Genomic DNA, 22,792 nt, shown 5'->3' with positions numbered 1-22,792 from the left:
GAAATGTGTAGATACCAATGTGTTTAAAATGTGAGAAAAGAGATAGAACACAATGTTAAATAAAATTATACTGACTCCCCCTTCCCCTCCTCCCCCTCCCCTGCCCAAGATAATAATAATAATAATATTTTTTCCAGTTTTTTTTCATTACTATGTTTAGGAACTGTATCAATTTAGGATCTACTTTGTACATTTCCAATATCTGTAGTAACCATGAGTGGGGTACACTATCAAAAGCTTTTTGGCATTGATTACCAAAAAGCTTTTGATAGTGTACCCCACTCATGGTTACTACAGATATTGGAAATATACAAAGTAGATCCTAAATTGATACAGTTCCTAAACATAGTAATGAAAAACTGGAAAACCACACTTAATATCCAAACAAATTCAGATAATATCACATCACAGCCAATACAGATCAAGCGTGGAATATACCAAGGAGACTCATTAAGTCCTTTCTGGTTCTGTCTTGCTCTGAACCCGCTTTCCAACATGCTAAATAATACAAATTATGGATATAATATTACTGGAACATACCCACTCAAAATCACACAGTTGCTATACATGGATGATCTAAAACTACTGGCAGCAACCAATCAACAACTCAACCAATTGCTAAAGATAACAGAAGTATTCAGCAATGATATAAATATGGCTTTTGGAACAGACAAATGTAAGAAAAATAGCATAGTCAAGGGAAAACACACTAAACAAGAAGATTACATATTGAATAACCACAGTGACTCCATAGAAGCGATGGAAAAAACAGATGCCTATAAATATCTAGGATACAGACAAAAAATAGGAATAGATAATACGAATATTAAAGAAGAACTAAAAGAAAAATATAGACAAAGACTAACAAAAATACTGAAAACAGAATTGACAGCAAGAAACAAGACAAAAGCTATAAATACTTATGCTATACCAATATTGACCTACTCATTTGGAGTAGTGAAATGGAGTAACACAGACCTAGAAGCACTCAATACAATTACACGTTCACAATGCCACAAATATAGAATACATCACATACATTCAGCAACAGAAAGATTCACATTAAGCAGAAAGGAAGGAGGAAGGGGATTCATCGACATAAAAAACCTACATTATGGACAGGTAGACAATTTAAGAAAATTCTTTCTAGTACGAGCAGTAACTAGCAAAATGCTCAAAGCAGTCACTCATATAAATACATCGGCTACACCACTGCAATTTCATAACCACTTCTACAACCCTTTAGATCACATAACATCAACAGATACAAAGAAAGTAAATTGGAAAAAGAAAACACTACATGGCAAGCACCCATATCATCTAACACAGCCACACATCGATCAAGACGATCCAACACATGGCTAAGAAAAGGCAATATATACAGTGAGACAGAAAGAGTCATGATTGCAATACAGGATCAAACAATAAACACCAGATATTACAGCAAGCATATTATTAAAGATCCCAATACCACAACAGATAAATGCAGACTTTGCAAACAACAAATAGAAACAGTAGATCACATCACAAGTGGATGTACAATACTAGCAAACACAGAATACCCCAGAAGACATGACAATGTAGCAAAAATAATACATCAACAACTTGCCATAAAACATAAACTAATAAAACAACACGTTCCCACATATAAGTATGCATCACAAAATGTACTGGAGAATCATGAATACAAATTATACTGGAACAGAACCATTATAACAAATAAAACAACATCACATAACAAACCTGACATCATACTCACCAATAAAAAGAAGAAATTAACACAACTAATCGAAATATCCATACCCAATACAACAAATATACAGAAGAAAACAGGAGAAAAAATTGAAAATTACATCCAACTGGCTGAGGAAGTCAAGGACATGTGGCATCAGGATAAAGTTGACATTATACCGATTATACTATCAACTACAGGAGTCATACCACACAATATCCACCAGTACATCAACGCAATACAGCTACATCCAAACGTGTATATACAACTACAGAAATCCGTAATTATTGATATGTGTTCAATAACCCGAAAGTTCCTAAATACAATGTAACATATACCATACAGTTAAAAGGAAGTCATGCTTGATGAAGGTCCAAGTCACTTTCCATTTTTAACCAGACCTAAGGTCTGAGAAAAATAGAAATAATAATAATCTCACCCATTGTAGTGCTTCGAGAATTTCCACATAAATTCTAGAACCACTCGGCCTTCCACTGTCTCAAACACATGATATTTTAGATCTGAGTGGGAGAAAGGAACCCTATCTACTGCACGTCACCTGTCTGCGTGTGCAGGTGTGAAATTAGTTGCGAGCAAAATGTTCACGCGGCGGCTGAACGTCACCGACAAGTACTTGTCGGGCAATTCGTGGAAGTCGTAGTGAAACACACGGAAGAACCAAGGAACTTCTGTGTTATTCTGTGCTGTTTGTAATTGTGACTATTGTTAAATGACTAAAGAACAATTGAGGTTCTGAATTGTGAAAAAACTCTTACCTTGGACTTGCTGCAGGCAAGACGTATTTTTATGATATGTTTGTAGTAGAGACATGGTTGTTAAGCCAACTCTTTCCTAAATAAAGTTAAATCTGTTTCTAATGTGAGAAGATACGGGTGACTTACAAGAAGTCTAATGTTTATTTGCGAAGTGTGAATTTTGTTCTTTATGAAGCTCAAATATACCGATAGTTGTTGAAAAGTATTCTTTGAGTACCTAATTATTTCACAAGAAGAGAGAGAGTCTTTAAGGTTCCTGTAACTAGCATCATTCTTCGGAGAAGAAGTTTATAGAGATTCCAGAAGCTAGCAATCCAGAGAAGAAGATCGGCTGTGTACACCAAGGAAGTCGACTCGTATAAGAGAAGTGGGAAGTTTGCTAATATACTTCTCACCAACTCTTAGCCATCAAAATGTTAGAATGTGGTGACCAGTGAGAAAGGACCAAAGAAAACAGACGAAAATGGGGAAAAAAGCTATCAAGAGTTGCCGTAGCAACTGAGCATAAAAAGACGAGAACCATTTCATGGAACTGGATTCTGTCCAAATATCTGATAGAGAGAATTTGTAAATGCAAATAAGGGAGAGGATGTGGGGAAGTCACAATGTGAAAAACTGGAGAGAAGAATTAGAAGAGATACGCCTAGAGCAAGATGACTGAGAAGATCCAGTGTGGGGAGTATACAGCTCTCACACGCGTCATGGGTACACAGACGTGGAAACCAACATCCGACACTGCCAGCACCAGTTGCTGCTCTCTGGTTCTGATCCCACATCCGCTCACCGACGCAGCCCAAATTCTACGCCGGGTGAGCGTGAAACAGAACTTTATTGTTTTAATACAACATGGTATAAACTGTTGAATGAACTTCATTATTGTAGTTATTATACTTAAAGTTAATTTTAAAATTCTTACTAGATCTAAAGCTCATAAGAATATGGATAACGAACAGCAAGTTGGGGAAATGTCAGAATCAGCCATGGCTGTGAAAATTACTAAAGAAGGGCCTGACTGGTCTGAGTTAGTAAATCTAATCAAAGCTCAAAATGCTACTTTAAATAAGGAATTAAATGCAACTCTAAGTTAAGAGCTGGGTTTAGTACATTCTAGTTTAAATGCTCAGAGTGAAGTTCCAAATAACCAGAGTGAAATCTTGAATAGTCAAGCAACAAATCTAGGTTTGTTAAATGCCAAAGCTGACACACAGAGCAAGGAATTTAGTAATCTATGCAAAGGCATGGATGTTTTAAAGACTGAATTTGACACCCTAAATAGTAAAGTAGAAAATTTGAAATTAAATTTAAAGAAGGAATTGACTGATTCTTTAAACATTCATGTAAATCAAATGTTTACAGACTTCAGTTGAAAACAGAAGGATAATTTTCTGGATCTGACAAAAAGATTAGAATTGAATATTGAGGATAAATGTAGTAGTGTAGAATTAGAGAGTAATGAAAAGTTAGGATCATTGGAGGATGTATGTAATGCTAAGTTTAATGCTGTAAAGCAGGGATGGCATACTATGAAAGAGAGCGTTGATAAGCATAGCGAATTAATGCCTGTCATTCAATCACAGTGTAGAAAGAAGCCTCAAAGAGAAGATAGCAGGCTCTGATATCATAAATGTAAGTAGTCTGGAGGAACAGGTAGAAGAAATTATAGATCAGAAAGTCACCGAGAGAATAACATCCAGGAATGCATCGCCTATGGCTTCTTCCGAACTTACTGATCCTAGGAATGGCATAGACGAACTCTGCAGAGAAGTCAAACTTATCCAGGAACAAGTAGAAAAATGAAGAACTTCACCCGATGTTGTGTTGACAAGTGAAGTAGTTACTGATTTGCAATGGGGAGTGAATTCGGAATTATCAAGACAATTCCCTAAATTCGAGCCCGACGGAGAGGTACATCCGACTCAAGTTTTGAAAAGATTCAACCAAGCCTTGCCAAAGAACTGGAAAGATTCTAAAAAGATTGAATTTGCTGTGTGGTACCTTTTAGGGGAAGCCTCAGAATGGGGTACTGTAAATATTGAGAACTTTTTTTCGTGGGGAGATTTCCAGAAGAAATTTAAAGAGAAATATTGGTCTGCTAGTGTGCAGGAGAAACTAATATCAGATTTGTGGGACCAGAAATACTACAATAACACTTGGGGTACCATGAGGAAATATTTCGACTGGCATCTAATATGGGCTAAGTATTTAGATAAGCCGATGGAGGAAAAGGGGCTGGTTCTAAAGTTAATTAGATGATTATCCATCTATGCAAGAAAAGACGTCTTGGGTAGTGGCTGGAAAATGATTGGAGAACTATTATCCTTTTTTGATGCACTAAATGCCCTAAATAAAGACCGTAATGAAAACTTACACCAGAGTAATAGTCCGAACTGCAAAAGGAACAGTGGTAATAATTTAAAAAAAACATGAGGTTAATCTAGCTAGAGTACACCAGTGCAACAGAAAAAATGGTAACTACAATCATCAGAAGAAGCATCCACCTTTGAATTTACGTCCAGTAACTTTGCAGGAATTTGTTCAGAGTAATAATAGAACACAAAGTGGTAATGTAATATCCTGTTTTGGTAACCAACCAGTAATTAGTAATAACGAGGAAAACATGGTGCGATCTGGATACAGGGCCGGGGCCCAGGTCATAGAGATACACTAGGAGGCTCGGTTCATAATAAGTACGTTAATTTCATACACAGAATACCTACAAAAGAATGGTTACTATTAGAAGAATCAAACCTAGTTATCAACAATCCACAACCTGTAATAGTAGGGACCGTGGACACTTCTGAAGTTAACATATTTATCGACTCAGGGAGTGAAGTATCACTCGTATCTAGCGCATTCCTTAACTCATTACAGACTAAACAGCACTTACCGTTATTTCCAGTAACTGGAGTTTATATAGTTGGAATAACAGGAACAAAAAGTGAGATTGTAAAGTACGAAACTCAAGTGAACTGCAGCATTGTAAATATATTATTTCATCAAACGCTGTTAATGGTAGAGAATATCAATAGAGATATATTGTTTGGTTTAGATTGGTTACTAGAATTTAAAGTTATCTTAAACTTTGACAAAAATCTTCTATGTTTTGGGAAAGGGGACAGTAGATATTGGACACCATTTGTGATGGTTAGCTATGTTGGAAAGCAAAAAACTGAGTGTCAATGTCTGAATAAGAGAAGTGGGAAGTTTGCACATATACTTCTCACACACTCTTAGTCATCAAAACGTTAGACCATGAACACCTACACAATCACACTAGCTACTGGAAAATAGCATTAAAATTGTTCAGCAGTTCAAAAAATTATTTAAGTAAATGTAAGTAGGACACGAGAAAAACTAAAATAGATTCACAGAAATATGTGGTTGGCTGATCACATAAAAAAACATGGATGAGCCAGGAAACGTGATAACACTAAAAAAGTCACCCAAAAATTTTAGAGAACAAGTTGGACAATTCACAAAACCTTAAATTCATGCAACATTCGTTTGACAGTTGGTCAAAATAGAGTGCAACTCTGTTGGCAAATGAACTGCTACCAGAACAAGAATCTGTGCGTCATATGGCTGTGGACTATGAGGAGAGAAAGGAGGACCTCATCGTGCCTGTGTGACTGGAAGGAAGGACGAAATCCTTCTTACTCTCCTCGAGGTCCACAGCCCTATGACGCACAGCTGCTTGTTCAGGTGGCAGCTCATTTGCCAAGAGAGTTGAACTCTATTTTAATTGACTGTCAAATAAATGTTACATGACTTATCCACATTGTGGACTTTACTAGACACACATATTGTCTGTCACTGCCAGCCACATTTCTCCCTTTAGACCTGTGACTCTGCACCTCAGCAGCGAAGTGATAGCATGTAGCAGGACGTCACACTGAAGTATCAGGATCACAGCTTGCATCCTTGGCTGCTACATCTGCACACGTGTCCTGGCAGCCAGCAGAAAGACACTTCTTTCCTCAGTCTTTGTAAGTGGAGGAGAGTGTTCTTGACGTACTAGACTACTATATCTGCTGGGTGCAAGTGTTGTAGAGAATAAAGGGCACTCAGGATATTGGAACAGACAAGGAATTTGGCACTTGATATACACCTCATCTGCTCCAGTGCCCACAAGATCGCGTATAATTTTGTACTGAAGATAGTAAAGCCTTGAGGCCGTTGGATCTTGAGGACATGAACAGGGAAAACAACAGAGCAACCGATGGAGTGCCCATGTGTAGACTCATCTGTAAATACAGCTACAGAGTTGTGTTGCTCAGTTAAAATGCTTTAAAACAATTTATTAAAATTATATGCAGGAGTTCAGCTTTTCCTGCACCACACTAAATCTAAAATTATGCTGGGCCTGCAAATTAAGTTCAATATGGGACAGAAGTGTTGAACAGCCTACGCTATAACTGCAGTATAAAGATGCAGTTCTGTCTCTCTCTCTCTCTCTCTCTCTCTCTCTCTCTCTCTCTCTCTGTGTGTGTGTGTGTGTGTGTGTGTGTGTGTGTGTGTGTGTGTGTGTGTGTGTGTGTGTGTGTGTCTATATATATATCTCCCACTCACTTTTCTCTCATTTATTAACTGTGTGTTGTATCATTAAATTTTCATAAACTGTTTTCATCTGTATCCCAATTCACTGACCAACTGAACAAAACTGAACAAACTTTTCCAGAAAGCTGATGATGAGGCTCGTGTAGAAGAATCATTAGTTCGTCTTATAATGGCCATGGCATGCAAGAGTACCACTGATCCACAGTCTTTCCTGAATCCTAATGAGGTAAGCTACAAGTTGACAAAAGAAATGGTGAAAATAATATTGTTCTGTCAATTTTATTCAAGAGGAGATTCAAGAGAGTATCTAATGCATTCTGCGAAGGTAGGAAAACTGCTTGATTGACATTTGTTGTTAATTATGAGTGTGTGTTCAATTAAATTTGCTGTTGCTTGTTACAGTAGTGAACACATACAGGCAGATAATTAGAGGACACAGTAACGAACAGAATTTTAACATATGATACACCTCCTATTGGGGTTAAGAAAAGGCTGTTCAATCATGTTAATGTATCATTTATTGCATAATGCATTTCAAAGTCTGTGGCCTCATCATTAGGTACATTCTGGAGAAAGTTACATGTTCATTCTAACAAAGGTCTTTTATATGCAATGAAAGACTCATTGCAACATATCAATAAATCTTATATCAGTATCTAAATCTTAAACATTTGTATGATTCTTACAGTTCTGTGTGTTGTATCATTAAATTTCGTAAACTGTTTTCATCTGTGTTCCAATTCACTGATCAAGTAATGTACATTCGATCATGTGTCCACTTGTAATCCACATAAGTGTATAATAAAATGACAAAAATCGCACTTCATACACCTAGGATAGATACCTACTTCAGACATACATTAAAAAATGTTTGCGCATTTTGATAAATCAGAGAAGCTGACTGCTGGAACTAATTGTTTGGCTATTTAGCTATTATATCAAGAACAAACATCATTTATGAAACATAGTACTTTATAGAGCCACATGTAAGATGCAATGAAGTACATATTGCACTGAACACAGCAAATGGATAACAGTAATACAGGTCACAGAATAGGCCAAGCACTCATTTGCAATCACTTAAATAATATTGTTTCTTTGGTGGCTCACCAGAGTGCATCAGAAGGCCAACCCAGGTGGCTTATGTAAGCACCCCTAGGGGGGTCACCGCTCTTTGGTGATTATGTGCATGGCGACCATGGGGCCCCAGCCCTCGCAGCACTGCTTCTCTTTCAGTGCTACTTGTCTCCTCTTCTTCTGTCCTTTTCCCCTCTCTTGGGGAGATGTCTCATGCCTCCATGGGCTCTTGAGGCTCATTTATGTTGGTTTACTTGTAGGACTCCTCTCTCTTGTACTGCTCTTTCCCTATACTGTTCTTTCCCCGTATCGTTCTTTCCCTACACTGCTCTTTTCCTGTATCGCTCTTTCCCTGCACTGCTCTTTCCCTGTACTGCCCTTTCCCTGTACTGCCGTTTCCCTGTTTCCTCTTTCCCTATTTCAGTTTTCCCTGTTCCTTTCTCTCATTGTTCTGCTCTCTCCTTGTTCTGATCTCTTTTTCTTCCTCTGTGACGTTTGAGGCCATTCTTTCTTTCCTCCTTTTCTTTCTTATCTTTTCTTCTCCTCCCTGTGTGTGCGTGACGGCCACCCATACATTATTTGCGTAGCAGGAGACTGGGTAACGGGTAATTCCCAGCTGCAGGTTGGCATGTAGGGCCCACACATACCCCCTGTTACAGGCCAGGCCCAGGGAAGGGTGATTACCTGAGCTGTTACCTTCGTCCTCTGCCAATTGGTCCCTCCATCTGTCATTCGGAAGGTGTGACCTAAGGTGAGAACAATCACCTAAAGTGAGGGGCCCCCCTTTGGAGGGCCCCTGCTGGAAGGAGCGCGCCATCGGAGATGCTGGCAATCGTGGGGGACTTCTTCCCAATGACTGACTTTCCTTCTCTTTCTCTGAGTGTTTCCCATAAACAAAAGTGGAATGAGGCTCCTGCCTCAGTGTCTCTTCCTGTTGCGCCTCAGTTTCCAGTAGTCTCACGTGTAGACAAAAACCAGACTTTTGCTACTGTTAACCCCTTTGTTATACAGAAAGATGTGAATGGCATCGCTGGCCCTGTGAAGTCATGCTCTCGTCTCTGCAATGGTACTCTGCTTTTGGAAATTGGTAGTGCTCTCCAGGCCCAGAAACTACTCACGGCCCAAACCCTCCACAATATCCTATAAAAGTGGAGGCCCACAGGACACTTTTAAACTTGTACCTTGGTGTTATATACACATGGCTGTTGGATGGTTTGATGGAGGACGAAATAACTAATTATCTATCAGATCAAGGCATTACTGCTGTTCATAGAGTTATGGAAAAGGAAGCTACCGATTTGGTGCCGATTCGCACATTATTCTGACTTTCGATCGGTTAACGCCTCCTACCAAGATAAAGGCAGGCTATGAAGTCATCTCTGTGTGCCCTTATATTCCCAATCCATTGTGGTGTTATAAATGCCACCAGTTCAATCATACCAGTACATCTTGTAAAAACGCAGCCAAATGTGTCACATGTAGCAGGGATGCACACAAAGGCACCTGTCCACCTCCTTGCCCCTGCTGCATTAATTGTCATGGAGACCATGCTGCTGCTTCTCGTTCTTGTCCTGTCTATCAAGATGAGTGGGCTGTTCAGGAGGTAAGGTGAAGGAGAAGGTACCTTTCCCTGTTGCCCGGAAACTTGGCGAGCCGTAAACCGACTGCCCCTTCGTCTGGAAGCTACAGCACCGTGTTAGACTCTCCCCATCCCACAAAAAACATTGCCACCATCGAGCTTAACTGTAAGTCACAAGTTTGTGTAGCCAAGTCGCCTCACCTTCAAGCTGACATTCCATATCCCACTTCCCAGGCTGTAGATTCTGCTACCCGTTCTTTGCCCTCACCAGCGAAGACGGTTGCAACGCAGCCAGCAAACCATCAATTCAGAAAGAAATATTCCCGGGAAGACTTCTTGTGTACCTCGAGTTCGCAGTCGTCTGGCTCTTCTGCCAATCACCAAAATCCAAAACAATCATCCAAAGGCAAACAGTCTTCCCCCTCTCAGACTCGTCGGCCCTCTTTGACTCGTTGGTCCCTTTCAACTGACCGACACCAGGGAAGCTCCATTGATCCCGCAGAGTTGATGGACAAAGATCCTCCACATGTGGATTCCAGTGACCGTCCTCCCTCGACGGCTCACCCTAAGCGGCCGTCGAGGTTAGTGTCTCTTAGTCATTCTCCGGTGTTCCTAAATTTTATGGCCATTTTACAATGAAATATCCATGGCCTTCGGTCTAACAGGGCAGATCTCCAGCTGCTCCTCTGATCGCAATGTCCACCTGTAGTCTGTCTCCAAGAAACCAAGCTCCATCCTCAAGACCATTTTACACTTTCTCATTTTACTTCACTGCGGATGGACCTTCCCCTTACGGCAGGGATTCCTGCTCATGGTGGGGTCATGTTGCTTCTACGAGATGATGTTTGTCACCATCCTCTCGTTCGCCCCGGTAGCTGAGTGGTCAGTGTGACAGACTGTCAATCCTAAGGGTCCGGGTTCGATTCCCGGCTGGGTCGGAGATTTTCTCCGCTCAGGGACTGGGTGTTGTGTTGTCCTAATCATCATCATTTCATCCCCATCGACGCGCAGGTTGCCGAAGTGGCGTCAAATCCCGAAGTGGCGTCAAATCGAAAGACCTGCACCAGGCGAACGGTCTACCCGCGGGAGGCCCTAGCCACACGACATTTCCATTTTTACCATCCTCTCGTCTTGCACACCCACCTGCAAGCAGTTGCTGCCTGTGTTTTCCTTCCCGAATTTACCTTTTCCCTCTGCACCATTTATATCCCTTCATCTTCTGCTGTCACTTGGGCAGTCCTGATGCATGCAGCTTGTTGCTCAGCTTCCTCCACCCTTTCTGCTCCTCGGTGACACCAATGCCGATCATCCTATTTGGGACTCGCCTGTCACCTGCCTGAGAGGTTCTCTTTTGGCAGATCTTCTTAATCATCTTAATCTCGTGTGCCTTAACACTGATGAAGCCACATTTCTCTCTGATTCCATGCACACTTATTCCCATGTAGACCTCTCGATCTTCTCTGCCCAGCTCGCTCGACGTCTCGAGTGGTGTGCTCTTCCTGATACTTACTCGAGTGACCACTTCCCTTGTGTGACTCACCTGTACAGTCATACCCCACCACAGCGGCCTCCTCATTGGAAATTCCCTCTTGCTGACTGGAGGCTATATTCCTCCTTGACAGTCTTTGACGACCGGCCATTTCCCAGCTGCGATGATTCTCTTGGCTGCTGAATCCTCTATCCCTTGTACCACTACCTCTCCCCGTCAGGTCCCGGTCCATAGGTGGACTGTGGAGTGCAGCAGTGCGATTTGGGCCCGACGATGTGTGCTTCATGTCTTTCACCGTCATCCTACATTAACGAACTGCATCCGATACAAGCAACTATGTGCGCAGTGCTGTCACACTATTAAGGAAAGCAAGAAAGCGTGCGTTCAACAGATTTACTCCGTCCTCTCTTGTTTGAGGTGGCCTGCATCAGCTTTCTGGGACTACCGCCCACTCCCTGACTTCTGGTCTGACTGTGGTGGGAAACGTCATAGTCAAACATGTCGATGTTTCCAACGCTTTGGGTCGGTACTTTGCGGAGGTTTCAAGCTCCACTCACTACCATCCTGCCTTCTTTCTTCGGGAACAGGCGGAGGAGGCTCGTGCAATCTCTTTTCTCTCTTTGAATCGAGAATGCTACAATACTCTTTTTACTATGAGGGAGATAAAGCGTGCTCTCTCCTCATCCAGGTCTTCTGCTCCTGGGCCCGATACAATCCGTGTCCTCATGCTGCAGAATCTTCCTCCCGTGGGGTAACGCTTTCTCCTCGATGCATACAACCGTATTTGGACTGATGGTGTATTACCCACGCTTTGGTGTGAAGCTACTATTGTTCCCCTACCTAAGCCTGGTAAAGATAAATCTCTTCCAGCTATCATCCAATTTCTCTTACCAGCAGCATTTGTTAGGTGATGGAACGCATGGTCAATGGTCGGTTAGTGTGGTGACTGGAGTCACACCATCTTATCACTAATGCTCAGTGTGGGTTCCGAAATCGCTGCTCAGCATTTGATCATCTCGTCACCTTGTCGATGCTCGTCATGAATAATTTTCTGCAGATGTGTCAAACAGTGACCGTGTTCTTTGATTTGGAGAAAGCCTATGATACCTGTTGGTGGACAGGCATTCTACGTAGTATGCGCACGTGGGGCCTCTGCAGTTGTCTTCCCAGTTTCATTCGGGAATTTTTAACAGATAGAGTTTTCCAGGTATGTGTGGGTTTCTCCTTATCCCACACCTTTTCACAGGAGAAAAGGGTGCCTCAGGGCTTCGTACTGAGTGTTGTCCTCTTCACCATAGCCATCAACCCTTATGGACTGCCTTCCAGCTGGCATTTCCAGTTCTCTTTTTGTTATTATTTATTGCAGCTCCCACCGGACGTGTCTCCTGCAACGCTGTCTTCAGCATTGTCTGGACTGTCTCTATTCGTGGAGTGTCAAAAATGGTTTCTGTTTTTCTGCTACCAAATCCATATGCATTCAACTCTGATGGTACAGGGCGTTTCTTACACTGTCCTTGTGACGGGCCAAAATGCTCTCCCATTTGTGGATGCCAACAAAGTTCTTAGGGCTTACGTTCGATAGGAAACTCAGTTGGTCTCCACACGTGTCCTACCTGGCTGCACACTGCACCCGGTCCCTCAATGTCCTTCGTGTATTGAGTGTTACCTCTTGGGGGGCGGGGGGGGGGGGGGGGGGGGGGGGTTGGTCTGACCGGACTCTCCTCCTCTGCCTGTATCGATCTCTTTTTTTGATGACATTCTTGACCCCCAGTACGAGATGTACGTTTCTTCTCTGCAGCCTCCCAGCGTCCGCTTTTGTCACCTGCTTCAGCAGCTGCAGTTCACACTTCCTGCCACTTTCTGAATGGGGGAGAGCCCTTCACCACCTTCGCTGCAGACACAGGTTTGTGTTCGTTTTGACCTCAGCTCGTTCCCGAAGGATATGACTCCCGAGCTGACCTATCGGTGCAAATTTTTCTAACTTCACTCACAACTTGCCGATAGCATATTTTTGTATACTGATGGTTCGAAGTCCGCACACAGCATTGGCTGTGCTTTTGTCATCGGGGCTGATAAGTTTCAATACCGGGTTCTTGACCTGTACACAATTTTTACAGTAGAGCTTTTTGCCCTCTATGAGGCTGTTCACTGTGTGATCTGCTCTGACTCCCTCAGTGCCCCTCAGAGTCTCGATGATCCTGATCCATCATTCGACGGATCCAGGAGTGTTTCCATTTGTTCCCAGATGGGAGCCCAAGTGATGTTCATGTGGATGCCTGGCCATGTTGGTTTACCTGGGAATGACGCTACTAATGCTGCAGCCAAGGCCGCCATCCATCTCGGTCAGCCTGCCTCTTACTCTGTTCCCTCACAAGATATTTTAACTTTTCTTTATCAGCATATCACGTCACTTTGGCATGACCATTGGTGTTCCCTTCATGGGAACAAACTCGGAGACGTGAAACCTCTTTCAACAGCCTGGTCGACTTCCTCCCGTCCGTCTCGCTGTGAGGAAGTAATGTTAGCTCGGGTGCGAACAGGGCACTGCTGCTTTAGTCACTGCCACTTGTTGAGTGGTGGCCCTGCACCCAGCTGTCCTTTCTGTAGCCAGCCACTAACAGTCAGACATTTCCTGATCCTCTGCTACTATTTTAGCCACTTACATTTCAGGGCCGGGCTGCCACCCGCTTTGCCGGACATTTTAGCAGATGACAAGCGAGCTGTGGCTCACGTTTTAAGTTTTTTTAAAAAGCAGTAGTGTGGCAAAAGAGATTTGATTTTTACCTGGTGACTCCGGTTTCTTGTCAACGTCTTCTGTAATGTAATGTCTTGATGTTTTAGATTTGTTTTTTCTTCCTTTTTGTATTGGACCTCACAACAGTTTTTTTCCCCTCATGATTCCTGCATTTTCTGGTTCTTCACAGGGCTGTTATGACATTAGATGGAAAAAAAAGAAACATCGGCTGGTAATAGATCTGATAATGGTAACGGGAGAGGAAGCGAGCCCACCACTGTAATCGATGTGCTGCCTTGTCCATCATGGAAGCCGAAGGGTTAGAGAGACCAACCAACAGCTTGGAACCCATGATTAAATGGAACTTTGAACCATACAAGAAGCCATGAAATTTATTGAGGATGAACACCATCGCTAAAGCCTCCTTTTCAATCTGAGAATATAGCTGCTGAGCAGGAATTAGTCTTGGAAGTGTAAGCAATGGTTTGTTCTGACCCATCCATGTGCTTGTGTGCAAACACTGCACCAAGCCCATGCTGAGAGGAATATGTGCCCAACACAAGATGCTGACCTGGCGGAAAAGTGGCCAGACATTGGGCAGCTTGAAGCTTAGATTTAAGAAAGTGAATGCTCAGTCACAAGCTGGAGACCAGAAAAAGGCACATTTTTATGCAAAAGCACATGCAGGGGTTGAGCAACAGCAGATGCATCCAGTAAAAACTTATGATAGTATGCAACTTAATCTAGAAACGCCTGCAGTTCCTTAATAGAGGTTGGCTGCTGAAAAGCTGCAGTTGCATCAACATGGCGATGCAACAGCGTGACCCATGTGTGAGAAATATCAAACCCTAGGTGCTCAATTGACAGCTGAAAAAATTGAGATTCGGTAACATTGCACTTGAGACCTGTAGACTGAAAAACAGAAAATAACAGTTGTTGAGGCAATTGTTGCAGCCGGGTACATAGGCTGGCAGTTGTTGTAAATAATGCTGAAAAATAGTGGACACACTAGTGATGCCAAAAGGCTAGCGTTGATATTGGTATAGGCTGAAAGGTGTATTGACATCATCCAAGGTGAGCTGGAGGTACACTTCTGACAAATCAGTCTTGGAAAAGTGGTGGCCACCTCGCAATTTTGAGAGAAAGTTGTCAGGGTGAGGCAAAGGGTACCGTATTTATTCGAATCTAAGCCGCACTTTTTTTTCCGGTTTTTGTAATCCAAAAAACCGCCTGCGGCTTAGAATCGAGTGCAAAGTAAGCAGAAGTTCTGAAAAATTTTAGTAGTTGCCGCCACAACTAACTTCTGCCGTCGAATATATGTAGCACTACACTGGCATGCTTTGCAGGCACAAAGATAAATACTGGCTCCAAAACCTCTGTGTCAGTAAATAAATTTAAAAAAAGGTGGAAGACGAGCTTTTTTCTCCGCCCCGAGTTTCGACCACTGCATTTTCATACATTATCCAATGAAGTAAATACAAATGCCGTATTGTTCATCTTCGAATGTAGCAGCATTTCAGTGTACTACGAAATTCCGACTGGCAAGACTGTTTGGGATGTTTGTCAATATGGCCAACTCTACGTTCTGAATTTTTTCCTACCTGTGAGAAGAGATGGTTGCTAATAGGAACTTTCATGAATTGTGAATCACATGCAGTATTCTCTGCACCATAAGAATAATACAAATATAAACATTTTGCTATGTATTTTTTCGTGTTTGCTGCTATCTCATTTAAATTCTGTCTGCCTAATAAACTATGAAACTAGAGTGAGACAACAGCAAATGCGGAAGAATATAGATATCATGTTTGTATTCATATTATTCTTATGCCTAATAGTGATACAGTCAGAAATGAAGCACGGCAATTGACTAGATTTTTAAATCTAAGATGACTCTAATTTCTGTGCAGAATGTAATGTACTAAAGAGGCGTCTGCAAAGATTTTCAAACAGAGAAAAATTTTTGTTAAACTCTTGTTCAGAACATCTTCTATCACACGCAGTCTATTATTTGGTTCTTGTTGATCATTATCAAAGACAGCAGCAGTGTAAGTAACAAGAAATAGCAGTCTCTTGCCATTGTTTTGCTAATGAGAAGATTCCTCTTTTTTTTTTTTTTTTTTTTTTTTTTTTTTTTTTTTTTTTTTTTTTAAGCAGCAGTAATGTGCACAAAAGCAAGCCATGCCGCGAGCGGCGACAGGCCATAAACACTCATTATCAGAATGTGACAAACAATGCATAACACAGTATAGTAATGCATTTTCACGTATAACAAAGAGAATGGCACTTATCAGATCAAAGAAAAATAAGCAATCAATTCAAACCAGACAAATCACATGAAAAAGGAAGGGTACGCATATAAATACGGACGGAGTGCCTGATGCATAGCAATGGCTACCTGGTAAAGCTTAACTGCTAAGCTTACGACTTGAACCAAACTACTGTAGCTGTATCGTCATTCATTCGACCTAAATTGTGTCTCATATTACAATGGACCAACTTTGTTTCGATTTGGAGGTGTGGCCTAAAACTTTTCTCTCCCCTTGAATTTTGAGTCTCAAATTTCAGGTGCGGCTTAGATTCAGGAAAATTTTTTTTTCCTTAATTTCGAGTCTCATTTTATAGGTGTGGCTTAGATTCGAGTGCGGCTTAGATTCGAGTAAATACGGTATGTGTCTATCACGGAGTGTGCATTAATCAGACTTCACGGGAAGAAAAGGCGAATGACACTGAGCAATGTCAATTGGTCTAATTCAGTCTTGACAGAGTCATGTAATGTGACAAGCTCCTGTCGCACCCAAAAAAATGAGGATGTGGGGATTCATTCATGGTAAGGTGTGCCTGTAAACTCGTAGCACAACCTAGCTCATGGGAAAACAGAGATGGAGTAGAGGGACTCCAGTTACTGACACGGAACTTGATCTGACATTAAATTTACCTGCTTGGCAATGAAGAAACCAAAAGTGTTAAATGCATCTAACCCAGAACAAGTCTGCAGTATGGAAATGATCCGCAACAAGGAAGTTGAGAGAGCAAACAACAGATTTGTAAGGGCAGGAGCAGAGAACTGACCTAGGATCAACATCTGCTGTTTATTGTAGCTAACCAACTTCTGTCAAGACTGTAAGGGGAGGGCAGCCCAAGTCCATGTATGTTTCTGCATTTACTAAAGTTAGTGCAGCTCCTGTGTCCACTTGCATTTTTAGCAGTTTATTAAACACACACAAGTCAATAAACAGTGTGTTTGGGAAGACAGTCATTGTTGAGATACAGTTTATGCCCATCAGTACTACTGTGTGTGCCACATTTGAAGAGGAGTTACACACTGATGCAATGTAGCCTTGTATTTGACACTTGTTGCAAACAGCACAATGCATAGGGCATGTGGCACTCTCATGTGGATGAAGCAGTATGGGCGAGACAGAAGGGGGCTGGCAGCAGATGTTGTGATGCTGTGTTGGTGCTGAGGCTGTAATCAACGCTGCCCCATGTGACACGAGTCAACTCTTGTTGACTGAAGAACTTCCAACACCTCTCCTCGTGCAGCAACCTTATATCCTGCGGCTTGTGACACTTGAAAGGACTGTGCTATATTGAGCACAGCCGTAAGCATCAGATTCTCACATTGAAGTGCTTCTTCCTGGACTACCCTATCAGGTACCAGACAGATAACAACATGTGGCACCATGTGTTGAGTATAGGATTTGTGATGGGTACTAGTGATAAATTTACGATGACAGCTCAGCCCACATTATTCTGCAGCCCTGGCTTTGTAAGACTGGTTTGGTCATTTCTAACAACAGTGAAATTCTACACATGTCACAATGACTATGGTAAGTTGAGAGAAGCTTGCACATTTCATCAAATGATAAACAGGCCAGTTCATGCAAAGGTGCAGATTGGCACATCAACAACTGATACACGTGCAGCAAAAGCCAGGAAGGGAAGAAAACCCTAAAAATGTTTGCATTGCTCATGCAAAAATCCTGGAAATGTTGGTGTAACTGTGTCTTGTAGGAGTCCCAATCTTTAGCAGATTAATCCTATGCAGGAAATGGCAATGATGTTTGCACTGACAGAAGAGTAACATGCTGCGAACAAGCAGATGTCACTTGATTATGAGTGGTGGTGAGAGCCTGCTTTTGTCCTGCAAAAACTTGCTGCTGGGTAGTGATATGTTGGAGTATTTCTTCCATTGAGATGTTTGTCAGGTGACTTAGCACTGACGCTAACATGCTGAGAAGATGTAGCCCTCACTCATCGCCAAGTTTGTTGCAACAAGAACAAACACAATTTATGTAACATAGTACTTTATAGAGCCACACGTAAGATACACAGGTTGCAGAATAGGTTGAGCGCTCATTTGCATTCACTTAAATAATAATGTTTCTTTGGCGACTCCCCAGAGCACACCAGGGGGTTGACCCATGTGGCCTCCATAAGCAGGTCTGTGAAATGTATGGACACACGACCTGTGAAATCGCATGCATCTCAAACGAAGGTACATCATTCATAAATACTGAAGTTTTTGCTGTAGTCAAAAGTCTTTGTTCCTTGAGTATTTGGCAATTGAATTTCACCTTCCAGAACTGTATTTCCCTTTCTTCTCATAAATCTCAATTTCTCCTGTCATTTTTAATGTGTAGGACAATGAGGTTGTTAAGCCTCTCATTGTCAGTCTGCTGTTGTACATGTGGCTTGCTACTGTGGAGTTTTAATGGGTTTTTCAAATGTAAAATGAAATGCAATCAGTAGAGCTTAATTTGTAGATTCCACTGTGTTCGGTTATAGGAGTTGTGGGGCCTCCAGTGTATCATAAGCAATGACATAGTTTGTTATTTTTGGCAAAGGAGATTTTAACACATGTAAATTTTTATTTATTTATCAATTTAATAGTAACATATTTATTTGCTTATTTTGTTGTTTCCAGTGTGTGCTTTGTCTTTACTTGTGTTCTAGATTTTGAGACAGTTTTTTTGAGTGGCCATTGTTTGTTACTTGAGCTATGTATATGTAAATTAATGCATAATTTCTGTGACTCCAAAAGTACATTTTACAAATCACTGATTTGTTATACAGAAGTGAGGTCAAGTTGAAAAAGAATCATAAGTGCCCTTTTTCATAGAAAAAAGTAAATTAATGAAAAGAAAATACAAAAGAACAAAAAATGACATTAGTTTATTGGCACTATTGCAGTATCATTTATATTCATTCACTCATGGCGTTCTGTCAGTCCCATCACAAAAGAGAGCCTTCAGTAATGTGGTATGAATGAAGTCAGACATCAACAAGCAGGAGTGACCACAGCTGGCTACTTGTGTACAGTATACTAACAACAAAGTATGATTTCTGCTAGTTTAATCATAGTGATAAGTATGATTATTGCTTCTACATTACTTGGTATATGTAGAGACAAACAGATACTTTTAAAAATAACATTGTTGCTTGTCCCATACTATTCCACTCTTATTTTTATCTAATACTTAAAACAAAGCATTTATGTAACTTTCCATAGACCACTGTCTGTGTGCTTGAAAAGTCAAGATCCATCCAGTACAAAAATTCTGGATGACATTTTGTCCACCACCAGACATCAGCTACACACTTCCATTCTCATTATAACTACTAAGAAGCAACTGTACCTATGTTTTGATAGTTGCCATCCTTTCCATTTCAAACGATCCCTCCTGTGCAGCCTTGACAGTTGAAGCAAACATATTTGCTCAGATGCAGACTCTTTTCAGCAATACACCGCCATTCTCACCTCAGCCTTCACTGGATGTAGTTACCCCACCAGGCTAGTGCAAATGGAGATTTCCAGGGCTGTCACATCCAGTCCTGTTACTGTTTACCTCTCCAAAAAACAACTTGGAAGTACAGCTCTCATCACTCATTACTATCCTGGTCTTGAACGTATTAATGATCTACTTCAACAAGGCCATGACTTTTTAAAATAATGTCCCAAAATTAATGTCCATTCTGTCTGATATTTTGCCCACCACACACAGAATAGCTTTTTAGTGCCCCCACCCCCCAAAAAATCTCAGCAATATTCTGCTCAGACCCAATGCTCCTTCTGCACCCATTTCCCTATCGTGTGGCTCCTACCCCGTGATCAATCCCGCTGTAAGGCTTGGCCTATTCACCCTCCAACCATTATCTATATCAGCCCCATAAGTGGCAAGGCATACTATCAAAGGGAGAGCCACCGTTGAAACAACACATGCCGTGCACCATCTGTTATGTAAACACTATTTGGCCTTCTGCATTGGTACGACTACCACCAAGTTATCAGTTAGGATGAGAGGGCATAAACAGCGGGTGTACACTGGCAACATGCGATACCCTCTTGCGATGACAGTGATGACGTTGATACATATTTCACCTCACTTGCCATCTGGATTCTTCCCCCAGTCACCAGTTTCTCAGAACTCTGTAGATGGGAACTGGCACTACAACATGTCCTTGGTTCTCGCCACCCATCCATCCATACTTTATGTTAATTTTCTTCAGTCTCTACATTTCTTGTCAGGAGCTGTTCCTTTCTTCACTCCCTTTTAATTTTTTTAGCTGTTTTTTGCTGATCTTTCTGTTCTCCCCCACATGTACAACAAACAATTTACTTAGTTTCCTGCTCGGGTTAACTCTCGCACTGATTTCTTGTCAATAATCTCTGCCTTTCTTATGGCCCTATCTTCCACCTTTAACTTCTCACTTTTTTTTTTTAATCGTGTCCCATGTAGTTCCCAACAGTCAGTCTTTCCTTCTCATCCCATCCGATAAGTCTCTCCTGACGTAGGGTTATTTGTGACTTCTTAACTCTCCCATTTCATAAACCTTGCCAGTCCATTTTCTTCATCCTTCTTCCTTCCCCTTCAACCCTTCTGCCAGAAGAAGATGCTACAGGCTCTGAAAGATTGCATGTTTACTTAACCCTTATATGTTTTCTCGTGCCACCACTTGGTGAGTAGATCTTTTATCTATCCACTTACATTTTCCAAAATTGATTATTTTTGTTGAAATGGTAGAGTTAGGCTGAATTTAAATTCCTGAGTCCAAGTATTCAGATAGGAATTTTCAGTTTCTTGCATGGTGTTCACAAATGACAGATCTTTGCACCAGAATATAACACTCCTTTCTGAGCCCAAGAGAGGGATCCACAGTCATTATGGAAATTATTTGTATATTGATTGTATCTGTGAACTCATCCACTGTTGTCATTAACTGCAAGCAAGTGTATGCAAAGTGTTACAGTAATCTTTTATCCAGGATGGTACAGTGAGATAGATTTCTAAGTGCAATGCAGGTCAAACTGAGCCTTTTAGTTCACTCATCCACATGGCCGTACCACCTCAGTTTATTATTCGTCTGGATAATCAGAAACTTCACATATGGTGACTCATACAGTGTATACCCATTAATTCCAATTTCTGGTACCTGTAACTTATTTTCACTTTGTTGGGATTACATCATACAATTTTTTGCAAGATTAAGGGTTATGCTGTTGGCTATGATCCAGTTGTAAACCTGTTCCATTATTCTCCTGATTTTGTCAGTATCAGTATACTTCTGTCATCAGCAAATATTACAGGTTTCGAAGAGTCCTTCAATATTTCCAGGAAATCATTTACATAGACCAAGAACAGAAGCAAGCCAAGCACTGAACCTTGCAGCACGCCATATTTAACGTGTAGACTGCCATATGTTGTGCGGTGGATATTTCATTACCAGGCTGGACAAGGCAGACAGCATCAGACACATGGTTCTGATGTGGCCACTGGTGGCCCGACAGCAATCAACATGTTAATGCTTCCCACTCTTTCAGTTGCATGGTTCCCAACTATTACAGATTCTGTGTAATTATTATTATGCATTCACCATCGTAATTAGAAGTTACTAAAAAAATTGAAGAAACAGAATTTCACAATTTGATGCTCTGAAAAATCAGAACAGATGCTGTTCACATTTTGCTGTAATGATGTTCTTCATGAGTACATAGTAAACCTGCCTACAAATGATTCTGTCACTGCAACTTACTAAGATAATTACTCTGAATGATGATGAAAAGTTTTTGTTCTGCACGTGTCAGCTTAAAGGATAAGAATAAAACTGTTTTTGGACCAAGTGACATCACAAGGTTCAAGGCATTTCTGTGTAAGCTGTTGTAGTTGTTCTAGCCACGTGATGTCTCAAGATGTGCAGTTCACCTTTTTATCCATACTTAATAATACACTTTGTACTGACACTGCTATAATAATGGCTGCCTCGCCTTTAATTTTTTTTTTAAATGTGCCATAAATAAATTATTATAGACCCTGAAATTTCTGGTAATTTTTGTGGAAGATTGTTCAGTAGTTTTATCCATCCTTTTAGAATTCAAAAACGCTATGTGTAAAGTGTTAGCTGCTAAGGATTTTTTAAATTGTTTGTCAAAAATGCAAGAAATTAAACTTTTTTTTGTTCCGTCAGCAACTGTTAACAGTTTCCATGAAGACAAGTCTGACACAAATGATAATGCTGATTTGTTTTACTTACAGTTTTTTATTCCTGGAAAATGTTCTTTATTTTGGGCCAGAAACTGTCTGAAATCTAGCTTTTAAAGACCTAAATCAGGCTTATAATTTTTAAGATTTTCCAGGGGAGGTTCCCTCCATCAGCCATACTTGCCATTTGATTTCTGGCAGCCCCTTCTCAAGGCTACTGTGCCATCTGCTATTAGGACCCCCTATTTTCTCTTGTTAAGATATGACTCATCCGTGCAAGGAGAAGACCTTTAGTTTCATACTATTTCAGTTTCCTTAGCAGAATTTTGTTATCTATGCAGTCAAAGGCCTTAGTAGGATTACAG

The 22,792-nt window shown here is 41.1% G+C and overlaps 1 protein-coding gene across 1 annotated transcript in view; it reads left to right on the top strand.

The window, feature by feature from the left end:
• The window catches only part of LOC126092063 (HSPB1-associated protein 1), an 89,287-nt gene that overhangs the window by 46,937 nt on the left and 19,558 nt on the right, over positions 1-22,792 (top strand). Inside the window, exon 6 of the mRNA XM_049907475.1 lies at positions 7,187-7,291. Coding sequence (XP_049763432.1) covers positions 7,187-7,291 — 105 coding nt within the window. The remainder of the gene's footprint in view (positions 1-7,186; positions 7,292-22,792) is intronic.

The sequence above is a fragment of the Schistocerca cancellata genome, chromosome 7, assembly GCF_023864275.1.
Source record: "Schistocerca cancellata isolate TAMUIC-IGC-003103 chromosome 7, iqSchCanc2.1, whole genome shotgun sequence".
Lineage (NCBI taxonomy): Eukaryota > Metazoa > Arthropoda > Insecta > Orthoptera > Acrididae > Schistocerca > Schistocerca cancellata.
Note: the sequence above shows the minus strand (reverse complement) of the source record. Positions and strands in the feature narration are given on the sequence as shown.